This window comes from Ceratotherium simum, chromosome 1 (assembly GCF_057802395.1).
Source record: "Ceratotherium simum simum isolate JZ-2026a chromosome 1, ASM5780239v1, whole genome shotgun sequence".
Lineage (NCBI taxonomy): Eukaryota > Metazoa > Chordata > Mammalia > Perissodactyla > Rhinocerotidae > Ceratotherium > Ceratotherium simum.
The window spans coordinates 67,140,564-67,153,732 of NC_141900.1; the positions used below are offsets into that span (position 1 = coordinate 67,140,564).

General features: G+C 36.1%; 2 protein-coding genes across 7 annotated transcripts in view; one reads left to right on the forward strand and one right to left on the reverse strand.

The window, feature by feature from the left end:
* Nucleotides 1-13,169, forward strand: part of ANLN (anillin, actin binding protein) — a 123,723-nt gene that overhangs the window by 18,589 nt on the left and 91,965 nt on the right. The gene's annotated exons all lie outside the window — the stretch shown is intronic.
* Nucleotides 1-13,169, reverse strand: part of MATCAP2 (microtubule associated tyrosine carboxypeptidase 2) — a 54,709-nt gene that overhangs the window by 5,911 nt on the left and 35,629 nt on the right. For all 5 annotated transcript variants that reach the window (XM_087429587.1, XM_087429581.1, XM_087429574.1 and 2 more), the window contains 3 exons: nucleotides 5,137-5,280; nucleotides 4,315-4,447; nucleotides 3,202-3,507 (listed from right to left, as the gene is read on the reverse strand). In XM_087429587.1, the coding sequence (XP_087285713.1) occupies nucleotides 3,202-3,507; nucleotides 4,315-4,447; nucleotides 5,137-5,280 (583 nt within the window). The remainder of the gene's footprint in view (nucleotides 1-3,201; nucleotides 3,508-4,314; nucleotides 4,448-5,136; nucleotides 5,281-13,169) is intronic.

The following is a 13,169-nucleotide window of genomic DNA, read 5'->3' on the forward strand; positions in this document are numbered from 1 at the left end:
ATTCCTCCCTATGAAAATAAGAATTAGAACTGGATTTTAAAGAATATGGAGGTTTATAAATAGAAAAAAATCTGAAGAAGATGTGAAAAGTAGGAACAGCTCATGAGATGTCAGCATAAACAAGGGTGTTCTACTTACAAAGAAAACCTTTCTCCCACCATGATTAACTTGCATAAATTTTTTAAAATTTTGCTCTATTAAATGGACTCAAATGCTACCATATGGAAAGTGATTTATAAAGAAATTATTAACTTTGTTAGATATGCAAATAGCATGGGGATTATGAAAAAAATTGTCCTAATCAGTTAGAGATGCATACTGAAGTATTTATGGGTAAAAGGACATGATGTCTGAAATTGGCTTTAAAATACTACGTGAAAACAGGAACTTGGGAGAACAGATGAACCACAGGTAGAAAATGTTGATAATTATTAAGATTGGGTAATGTTTAATGAGCGTTCAGCATATTAACCACTCTTCTTTTGTATACATTTGAAATTTTCAATAATAAAAAGTTTTTCTAAAAACGTATGTGAAGGAAAAAAAAGGACTAATCTAAAAGTGATGTGCCTCCATGAGGTGTCAAGCATAACATGAAAGCTCTGTGCATCTGGGTGCAGAGCACTAAAATACAGGCAAGCAGATCTAAAAAGGAGACGGGAAATGCCAGACACACCTTTGACCTGAAACTGAGCCGGGAGTGGCTTTGCAGACATGAACAGCAGGGGACAGATGTCTTCCTCCTCCCTGCTTCCTGTCTTGCCTGGTCCTGGCTCTCAGGCACCGCACTTCCATAAAACTACACTACACATATAAACGTTAATGTGGGCTGGGCTGCCGACCTAACCATCACACACTGGGGTAAGTATTTCCAAGCTCCAAATAAATAGTTTTAGAAGAAAATTTGTTGATCTATTGAACTAATCTTAAAGTCAAAATGACTTTTAAATAAATATTTCCTAATTCTTATCCTTTTTTCAAAGGCATTTTTGTATTGCCTTATAATCTACTTCTTATTTTGTTAAAGAAAAAAACGCCTCTGTGGGCAATCTCAAATCTTAAAGCTGCTGACAAAAACTTTTAAACTTTCTTAGAGTAGTGTACTTACTTAGAACCAGAACTGCTTGCTTCTGAAGATCAACATGCACTATGATTGTTCTTCTTGCCTACTTTCTTTAAACTAATAATAATAATAATAATAAAAAGTGCTAGAATCCCCATTGAAATTAATAGATTCAGGCAAGGATCACTGATGGATGCTAAAATCATTAGATGAAACTCTGTTGGAAAACAGGACATTCACACAGCATCTATCACCGCACAGATCACTTATTAATTAAAAAGGAGAAAAGGATAATGTACTTTTACAAAGGAAAGAGCTCACAATCTCCACCTTAAACGAGGATCAAAGTCAGCATCTCTAATGGTGAGACAACCTGTCATTAGGTGGCTCCTGATGTCATCCACTATCACTTATGTAGTATTCTTGTCAAAAAATGTTTATCCTGAATCTAATCATGAGCAAACAAACACACACATCCAGACTGTAGCCGTTCTCTAAGAACAGCGGCCTGGATTTTTAAAAAAGTCAGTATCATGAAAAACAATAAAGGTGGGGAAGACTGCTCCATATTAAACAATGCTAAAGAGACAAAACCACCAAAAGTAATGCATGAACCCTGACTGGATCTAGATTTTTTTTCTTAAACAGATAAAGGACATTTTTGGGACAGTTGGGGAAATCTAAATATGGTGAGTGTACTAGCTGATATTGCTGAATTAATGATCACTTTCTTAAGTGTAATAATGATATTGTGTTAGGCAGAAGAATGTATTCTTTATTCTAACTTAGGAGTTGCATGCTCAAGTTTTCAGGAATGAAACGTACAACTTACTTTTAAAAAGTCACAGAGAATACTAATAAAAAAGTGAAAAGACAACCCACAGAATGGGAGAAAATATTTGTAAATCATGTATCTGACAAGAGATTTGTATCTAGAATATACAAAGAACTCTTACAACTCAATAATAAAAAGGCAAATAACCCAATTAAAAAATGGGCAAAGTATCTAAACAGTTCTCCAAAGAAAATATACAAATGGTCAATAAGCACATGAAAAGATGCTCAACATCATTAGTCATCAGGGAAATGCAAATCAAAACCACAATGAGTAACCACTTCACACTCACTAGGATGGTTATAATAACTTTAAAAATGAAAATAGCAAGTGTTGGTGAGGGTATTGAGAAATTGGAACCCTCATACACTGTTGGTGGGAATGTAAAATGGTGCAGTCACTTTAGAAAACAGTCTGGCAGTTACTCAAAAGGTTAAACATAGAGTTACCATATGATCCAACAATTCCACTCCTAAGTATTTATGCAAGGAAATTAAAAACATAAAATTGTACACAAATGATCATAGCAAACATTATTCATAATAGCCAAAAAGTGGGAACAACTCAAATGTACACTTACTGGTGAATGGATAAATAAAATGTGTCACACTCATGTAATGGAATACTATTATTCAGCAATAAAAAGAACTGAAATACTGATACATGCTACAATACGGAAAAATCTTAAAAACATTATGCTAAGTGAAAGAAGCCAGCCACAAAGGATCACATATTATATGATTCCATTTATATGAAATGTTCAAAATAGGCAAACCTATAAAAGTAGATCCATGGTTACTTAGAGCTGGTGGCAGGGGAGAGAGGGAATACGCAATGACTGCTAAGGGGTAGGGATTTCTTTCTGGGGTGATGAAAATGCTCTCGAATTAGATAGTGGTGATGGCTGCACAATTCTATGAATATTCTAAAAATCACTAACTGTACATTTTTAATGGGTTACTTGTATGTCATGTGAACTATATTTCAATAAAGCTGCTTTTAAAGTCAGAGAGAGGGAGCAAAAATGGCAAAATGTTAACAATTGGTGTATCTAGAGGAAGGGTATATGAATGTTTATTTTATCATTACTTTCCTGTTTCTGTACATTTGAAATTTTTCAAAATGAAATGGGATAAAATAATGCCACCAAAATGTGGTTTGGGAAAACTAGCACTAACCTCTAGTAAGAAAGGTTTAATTTTTCATAGGTGAGTGAAATCTCTGATTGGTGGATTAGGATGTAACCAAAATCAATAGACAACTACCCAATAAGTCAGAAAACCTATAGTGAAGGGACACTCACCTGGTTGGGAAGTATCAGTCCATCCTCTCTTGGCTCGTACACAATAATCCCATCTTGTATTGGGGTCCTTGACAAACTTTCCAATATCTTTAAAGAGTTCGCAAAAAGACATTTGGCTGGCTCGATAAACAGTGTAGTAGAGGAGGGCAGCCCTCCATAAAAAGGGGTCTTTTCTAAACAGAACACTGTGAATACTTGCCAGTCCTTCCTCTGTGGGATTGTTTGGCTTTAGCTCATGTTTTTTACGACCAGTCCAACTATTCCACGGCTGCTGAAGGTTGTTAATACCTCGAAAATAATGTGTGCCTATGGAGAAGTAAAGGCACATGAAAAACAAGAAATGCCATTCTCGTTTTAATTTTTATCCAAAACCAGATTCTATCAACTGTTCTAAAACCAAATTGATGTGTACCTACAAATCAAAACAAAGCAGAAATGACCTGACCCTAAAGCCTTTTGGTTTGAAGGAGTACACTGCTTTCAGAAGGATCAAATGTCTCATTAGAAAAGGTATAACTTTTATAGAAATTTTTTTTTTTTTTTTTTTTTTGTGAGAAAGATCAGCCCTGAGCTAACATCTGCCAATCCTCCTTTTTTTGCTGAGGAAGCCTGGCCCTGGGCTAACATCCGTGCCCATCCTCCTCCACTTTATATGGGACACCAGCCAAAACAGCATGGCTTGACAAGCGGTGCGTCGATGCGCACCCGGGATCTGAACGGGAGAACCACGGGCAACCGCAGCGGAGCACGCGCGCTCAACCGCTTGTGCCACAGGGCCGGCCCCAGCAATTTATTTTTTTAAAGGGAGGAATCACAAACTTGATACTTGAAAAGAATCTCAGAGATCACTTAATTCAATTCCCTCAGTTTAAGGAGGGGGAACTGAAATCCAGAGGAGTTAAATGACTTTCCAAGCTTAATACAGCTAGGCAGTGCCCTAAAAAATCTCATTTGAAATGAGACATTAATATCTTAGCTTTAGTTCAAGTGAAACCTAACAATTTCATTACTTTTTGCCAAATAATACTAAGGAAAAAAACATTATAAAAGAATATTTCTTTGAAGTTAATTTCTGATATTACAAATGAACAAATGGAGAAGGGTTGCCCCCACCTATTTCATGCCTCAGCATTCCCTCCAGCCAGTGCTCCCGTGCAGTGGAAACATTGATGGTCAGCGTGGGACACCCATTTACCACTGTCATTGAAGCTCGGGAAAGCAGGTCCTCAGTGAGATGAACTACAATCTAAGGAGCAAGAGGAAAAATACATATATATAAAACGAAATGTAAAGGCAGGAGGAAAAAAAGCTTTCACAGAAAACAATGGACTCATAAATTAATACTTTTTCTTTTGTTTACACCACCCTGACTCTTCCAGAAACCAAGAAGATGAAATGCAGAGCCAATCACTTTTGACCCTTCCAAATTTGGAGACCGTGGGAACTCAGGAACCTTTACTGGATTGAAGGGAAAGTAGACGGCTGTGCTGAGGAAGTCACAGAGGACTGAAGTTGTGCCTCCACTATGCTCTCAAATATAGTCTCCTGGCTAAAAGATGCAAAGGAAGATACATGAGCCAGAGTTCTGCTCACTGCTGGGCTACAGCTTATTTGGAGACTGAATACTAGGAACTGGCTACTAATAAGAGAGGCCACTAGGGGCAAATCTCTTCACTAATAATTTTCATAAAATAATTCACATAATCCCACAAACTGTACAGAAATAGTAGTAAGAAAAGAAGAAAAACAGAAAGTGAACACAACAATTCTATGCAACAGAAACTTAGACTTATAGTATTCAATGAGAAATCTGGGTGACTAATTTAATAAGTAAAATAGGGTTGGGAAAACAAAACCTTCAGGAAAAACCACAGGGCACTGACTGAGAGTTAAAATGCCAACAGTCAACTCCTCGTGTCCACTCACGATGCATACCTCACCCATGCAGCCTTCTTTCATCATGTACTTCCTAACATGACTCCAGATTCGAGTTTTAGATAGCAGGCTACCACCAGTGGCCTGTTCAAATTTTTCATAACTTCCATATTTCTGTAGAGTCAGTTCCATAATATTGATGGACTATAAAAGAAACAGGGATAATGAAAGTAAACAGCCTCCTATTACTTTGAGATGAGTAATAAGCCAGTTATATTCTTATTTATCATGACCTGTGTTGACTGATTTCCAAATTAAACTGCAACTGAGGTACCACATCTTTCTAATCCTAAACAGCTTTCACTCATTTTCACAAATACCTGTGTACTTACAAATATTCTCTTTCCCTGAATTGGTTTCTCCTTAACACACTAAAGGATAAAAGGGCTCAAGTAGTGTAAATATTGTCAACATCTTACAGGCTGGGAGCTAAGGCAGAGGAGCTCCTTCGCTTCTTTGGTGGTTCAGCAGATCTCAAGAGTGGAAGGTATGTCTCCAGACTAGTCACTAGACTATAATTACCATACGGATAAAGAGAAAAACACCCCCAATTTTTAAGAACACACAAAAGAATCAACTATTCTTCTGTGACGATCCTATAAAATCTGATATTTTTCTGGGCTACTATTTGGCAGAAAATAGTCTCAACATTACTTTCATTCAGGGCAGGGTACTATCTACTTTTCATTCATCACTAAACTTGTTACTAAGCCTCCTCATTTGTAAATGGAAAGAATAATAATAATGTCTACTTCATGGTTTCGTCAATAAAATTTAGTCAACCTTTGTAAAGCACAGTGTCTGTCTGAGACAGACATAATAAGTAGTCAATACATATCAGTTATCACATCATTGTCATCATCATCAGTTAGTTATCATTCTTTATAAACCTCACCATTGTAGATAACATACCCAACACAAAAACTACAGAAAAGCTTACACACTGCAAGTTATAACTCAACATATATATCCCCACTGGAAAAATACATATTATTAATAAACTAGGCATGTATCATAAAGTTAGTATAACAAGAAATAGCTTCAATAGGCTTTGCCTGGTTTCTGTTCCCAAAACTGTTACTGAAAGCCTTGCTATTCAGTGTGGTCAAAGGCCAGCAGCATTGGCATGCGTGGGAGCTTGTTTCAGATGCAGAATTTTGCCCCATGCCTATTGAATCAGAATCTGCATTTTAACAAGATCCCCAGGTGATTCATGTGCACTGTAAAAATCGAGATGGCTCTCAGAGAATGGGAATATAGCACATATACACCAGAAGCTAATTTACTTATATGACAACTAGGATAATTAAAAGAATAAATTAGCACATCATTAAAAACCCATTTAGCAGATTAGCAAAGATGTTTTGCACACGCCAGTCTAATGGTCACTAGTCACCAATATATCAAACAGATTACTATAGCTTTGTGGTATTGAAGATTGAATCAGGGAGTGTGATAGCTTTGTTCTTTTTTCTCAGGATTGCTTTGGCTATTGAGAGTCTTTTGTTGTTCCATACAAATTTTAAGATTCTTTGTTCTATTTCCATGAAAAATAGCATTGGGATTTTGATAGGGATTGCACTGAATCTGCAGATGGCTTTAGGAAGTATGGATATTTTAACTATGTTAATTCTTCCAATCCATGAGCACGGAATATCTTTCCATTTCTTTGTGTCTTTTTCAATTTCTTTCTACAATGTTTTATAGTTTTCAGTGTACAGGTCTTTCACCTCTTTGGTTAAGTTTATTCCTAGGTTATTTTATTCTTTTTGTTGTGATTGTAAATGGGATTGTATTCTTGATTTCTCTTTCTGCTATTTTGTTGTTTGTGTACAGAAATACAATTGATTTTTGTATGTTGATTTTGTATCCTACAACTTTACTGTATTCGTTTATTATTTCTAACAGTTTTGAATGTAAGACCTGAAACCATGAAACTCCTAGAAGAAAACACAGGCAGTACACTCTTTGATGTCTGTCTTAGCAGTATCTTTTTGAATAACATGTTTCCCCAGGAAAGAGAAACAAAAGAAAAAATAAACAAATGGGACTACATCAAACTAAAAAGCTTCTGCACAGCAAAGAAAACCATCAACAAAACGAAAAATCAACCTAACAATTGGGAGAAGATATTTGCAAATCATCTATCTCATAAGGGGTTAATATAAAAAATGTACAAAGAACTCATACAACTCAACAACAAAAACAAACAACTCAATTAAAAAATGAGTAGAGGATCTGAACAGACATTTTTCCAAAGATGGCCAAGAGGCACATGAAAAGATGTTCAACATCACTAATTATTAGGGAAATACAAATCAAAACTACAAAGAGATATCTATTACCTCATGCCTGTCAGAATGGCCATTATTAAAAAGACAAGAAATACGTGTTGGAGAGGATGTGGAGAAAAGGGAACCCTTGTACACTGCTGGTGGGAATGTAAACTGGTGCAGCCACTATGGAAAACAGTATGGAGATTCCTCAAAAAATTAAGAACAGAACTACCATATGATCCACCCATTCCACTTCTGGGTATTTATCCAAAGAATGTGAAAACACTAATTTGAAAAGATATATGCACCCCTATCTTCATTGCAGCATTACTCACAATAGCCAAGACTTGGAAACAACCTAAGAGCCCATCAACAGACGAATGGATAAAGAAGATGTGGTATATATATACAATGGAATACAACTCAGCCATAAAAAAGATGAAATCTTGCCATTTGTGACAACATAAATGGACCTTGAGGGCATTATGCTAAGTGAAATAAGTCAGATGGGAAAACACCAAATACCATATGATTTCACTCATATGTGCAAGATAAAAACAACAATAAGGACAAATACAGAGAATAGATTGGTGGTTACCAGAGGGGAAGGAAGGTTATTTAAAGAATTTTTTTACTATAACTTGTGCTTATAGGTTTTTAAAAGTATGTACTTAATTTCAGATAAAATTAACTTTTCTAGTGTATGCTTACGCAGTAGGAAAATATGGTTATCTGGTTACTATTTATTTTAGCAGATATTAAACAGTCTAGAGAATTAAGAAAAACTTAAATACATGTGTTCTTATTATCACCAATAAATAATACTAATAGAAGGCTATTAAGTATTCATAGTCATAACAAGCATTCATATTCAGAATAGGAAACAAGATTTAATTGGAAATTCATACTGAAAAAGTACCCTATAAATATAATATAAGGAAAACTAACCTTGGTAGTTTAACAACATTTAGGTAACCTTTATACTTACGAATTATTAGATTCATCAAAGACTGAATAAAAATAGTGGAGTATTTTTGTGGGGGAGAGGGAATGTAATTTTTCCATCAAAATGATATATAATAGCACATTCCTTCACTTCATCTTGACTTACATGGCACCACCATGGTGGCAACACCACATGGGAGCTACATCGATGTTTCCAGAAGCTTAATATTATGTCATGTTCAATCATTCCTCTTTGAAGTGCCTATCCTGTTGTCATCTCTATTGATTTTCTTCATCAGTTTTTCAACTGGTCCAACTGAGACAGATTTGTCAGTGATCGCACAGATCTCCAGTATCTTTCACTGACCTCAAGGAATAACTTTCCAATCTATCTGTGTTATAACAGCCCCCCAGCATGGCGACAGAGACAGTGGTTGGATGGGTGAATAAATTCCAGCTTTAAAAGAGAAATTAGGAATGTTGAGAGGTTACCTCTCAGTGAATATTTTTGTGTTACAACAACTTCTGCTTCCTTATGCAACCTCTTAACTGCAGGCCACAGAAATTTTGAGTATGATCTCGATTTTGGAAAAAGGAAAAGGCAATAAGCAATTTAATAAGGCACAAGGAAGCCTGGAAGGACATACCCAAAGGCTGATGTGCATGTTTGGGAAGGGGTGATGGGTTGCATTGAGGTCTACTCATAGAGTAAGAAGCCACTTCCCTCATCCATGTGGAAATCTAGCCCTGATTTATCCATAGACATCAAATATATTCTCTGCTTGCAACTCTAAGAATAGCAAATATAAATAGTAAGCAAGGAGACATTACATAGTTTCATTAATCAGTTTTAAAACTCTTGGAACCAAAACATCTTAATATGCACACAGCTATCCTTATTGTCCAGGTTCCAGTCCCCTAGTCTGCATGAATCTGACTTTGCACCTTTCCTTGGTGTCCATCTTTATTACACAGCCAACTCCTCCTCACCATGTTAGAAAATGGTATAATAGAATCTACTATTGAATTCCATAAAAACAGTATCAGGTGGGATAATATTTCTTTCTAAAAATGGGTTCAAATAGGCCACCAAACACATTTTTGCCTTTTTTAAAATATTGGGCCAAAAACCATATATTTTTTGCTAATTTATGAATCAATACATTATCTCTGCTCACAAATCAATCATTTCTGAATCTTTCCTCTTTATAAGAGGATAATATTTTAAAGCTTTGTATATCTTACAAGCATCAAAACAAATTGATTTTCAGAGAGCTCAAACCTAGAGCAAAGAAGAAACAAACGCAAAAGGAGCAACTGTTCAGTATGAAGGAAATGGTCCTCTCTCTCTCCCGATCTGGATGTCATTTATAATGCTACACAAAACAGAACAGCAATGTTCTTCATAATGTTATAGCACTGCCATCTCATATCTTGAAGCATTATCCTCCTCCATTAAAACAGTGAGAGTAATCAAATTTTTTTCAACAAATTGTGCTGGGACAATTGCAAAGCCACATATAAAAGAATGAAGTTGGACGCTTACCTCATATCATATACAAAAATTAACTCAAAATAGATCAAAGACCTAAACGTGAGAGCTAAAGCTAAAAAAACTCTTAGAAGAAAGCATAGGCATAAATCTTCATGACCCTGGATTAGGCAATGGTTTCTTAGATATGACACCAAAATTACAAACGATGACAACAAAATAGATAAGTTGGACTTCAAAATTAAAAACTTTTGTGCTTCAAAGCACACCATCAAGAAAATGAAAAGACAACTCACAGAATGGGAGAAAATGTTTGCAAATTTCATATCTGATAAGAGACATATCTAGAATATATAAAGAACTCCTACAACTCAATAATAAAAACACAAATAACCTAATTAAAAAATGGGCAAAAGAGGGGCCTGACTGGTGGCATAGTGGTTAAGTTCACACACTCTGCTTCAGCGGCCCTGCGTTCACAGGTTTGGATCCTGGGCAAGGACCTACACCGCTCATCAAGCCATGCTGTGGTAGCATCCCATATACAAAATAGAGGAAGATGGGCACAGATGTTAGCTCAGGGCTAATCTTCCTCAGCAAAAAGAGGAAGATTGGCAATGGATGTTAGCTCAAGGTCAATCTTACTCACCAAAAAAAAAAAAGGGCAAAAGATATGAATAGACAATTCTCCAAAGAAGATATAAAAATGGCCAATAAGCACATGAAAAGATGTCCAAAATCATTAGTCATTAGAGAAATGCAAATCAAAACCACAATGATATACCATTTCAAACCCACTAGGATGGCTATAAAAACAGAAACAAAACAAGAGTTGACGACGATATGGAGAAACTGGAACCCCTATACACTGCTGGTGGGAATGTAAAATGGTGCAGTCGCTTTGGAAAATAGTCTTCCTCAAAAGGTTAAACACAGAGTTCCCACATAACCCATTACTATATGCTCTACTACCACATGATCAACTATCATATGATCCATTATTAGGCATATACCCAAGATAACTGAAAACACATATCCACACAAAAATTTGTAAACAAATGTTCATAGCAGCATTATTAATAATAGCCAAAAAGTAGAAACAACCTAAACCTAAATGTAACTGATAAATGGATAAACAAAATGTAATAAATAAATGTATACATACATGGAATATTATCCAACAATAAAAAGTACTGATACATGCTACAACATAGATGAATCTTGAAAACAGTTAAGTAAAAGAAGCTAGTCACAAAGGACAACATATTATATGACTCCAAATGTCTAGAATAGGCAAATCTATATAGAGAGAAAGTAGATTGGTGGTTGCATAGGCATAGGGGCTTGGTGGGAAATGGCGAGTCATTCCTAATGGGTATAGGATATTCTTTTTTGGGTGATGAATGTCCTCAAATTTGATAGTGGGGATGGCTGCATACTTCTAACTATATTGAAAATCACTGAAGTGTACACTTTAGATGGGTGAACTATATAGCATGTGAATAATATTTTAATAAAACTGTTATTTTAAAAAGGAATAATAATCAAATAGCACAATGTAACATTTAAACCATAACCCAGAAAATGAAAAATCTCTATATAAAACTTTCAGTGTTGTCTTGGATGATATAACAAACTTACTGAAAAATCGCAACATTCTGTTGCATGATCTGTTTTGGTTTGTTTGCTGATTCTGTTGTTTAGCAATTTGGAAATCTTATCATCAATCACAAGCCACTTCAACAGTCATGTGCTAAAAAACTATCTCCCTTCTAAACTGCAGTTTTCACTCAATGAAAAACTACATACAATAGAGACACTAATACGATACGAGTCATATGAGTCATGAGTCGGGGTGATACTGTGGAAAGACTGGAGGTCGGAAGATCTGGTTTTACGTTAGTGCCCTACCATTTACTGACTGTGTGATCTTCGGTATGTCGTTTTACCTTTCTCGGGTTCAGTTTCTTCACTGGCAAAATGGAGATGAAAATCTTTGCCCTACTTACTTCACAGGGTTGTTGTGAGGACAAGATTAGAGATAGAGACAGAGGAGAAAAGAGACAGGGGGGAGGAGGAAAGAGAGAGAGAGAGAGACTGTGAATGTGCTTTATAATCTATTTCCCATATGACTGTATATAGTATTTAAGTTTTAGCAGAAGACCGCTGGGTTTTAAGTTTAGAATTTAAGGTTTGACCTCCATTCAATCCCAACTCTCCCTTCATTCCTCCCCTTTTTTGCAAATTCTAACATCTAGAACTCCTCCCCCAGAAAATACTGAATAATCCCTAAGAGATCACATAGTTCTTTTCCGTAAGCCAGTGTTTTCCAAACTGTTTCTCGTGAAAAAGTAGTTAACAAGATATCATTTTTAAAAGGGTCCCATGGCCAAAATAAAGTTAAAGACTCTTCCAAGTCTTTACTATGATACTATGTGTGGTGAATCTTGGGGAGGAATATAATATTTTCTGTTTTCCAACTCATATGGCCCTCTTTCTCATGCAGTATTCCTCCGAACAGTTTGAAAATGCTTACTTCAGATAAGCATGAGGTACACACACACACAAACACACTCTCTCTGGTACTTTGAGATTCTCTGAATGAAAAGCAAACTTCCAAACATTGATTGAATTTTCTAACAGTGGCTATTGCTTCTTAGTAGCAAATTAGGTATATAAAGATTTGGATTACTCAATCACATCATTAGGCCTCCATTTAAGGTACTGGCAGCCACAAACTGATGGGCCACTAGGGCAATAGTCACTGACTCAAATACCTTTAGCTACAAGCAGCAACTACTGTGTAAAGCTAGTGAGTATAAGACATCTGGGAAAGGCAAGAGAAGAGCATCTTTATGTTCTACTGTTTAAAAAAAAACACTGTGCTGACCAAAAACAATATGTAAGTAAGCCACAAATTTGGATCCATTGTTTGTTGTGTTTCACTAAATTTCTAGCATACCATCAATAAAGACCATTCATTCATTCACTCATCTTTATGGTCACCTTCTTTTTGCCAATCACTGTTAACTTTTGTTGGTTTTTATATCTTAGAATCTAAGACCCTGGGGCCCGGCCAGGTGGCCGAGTGGTTCAAGTTCTGCGTGCTCCTCTTTGGCGGCCCGGGGTTCGTGGGTTCGGATTGCAGGCGCGGACATACTCCGTTCACCAGCCATGCTGTGGCACTATCCTACGTACAAAAAAATAGAGGAAGATTGGCACAGATGTTAGCTCAGGGCTAATCTTCCTCAAGCAAAAAAAGGATTGATAGCAGATATTAGCTCAGGGCGAATCTTCTCAGCACAAAAAAAAAAAAAAAG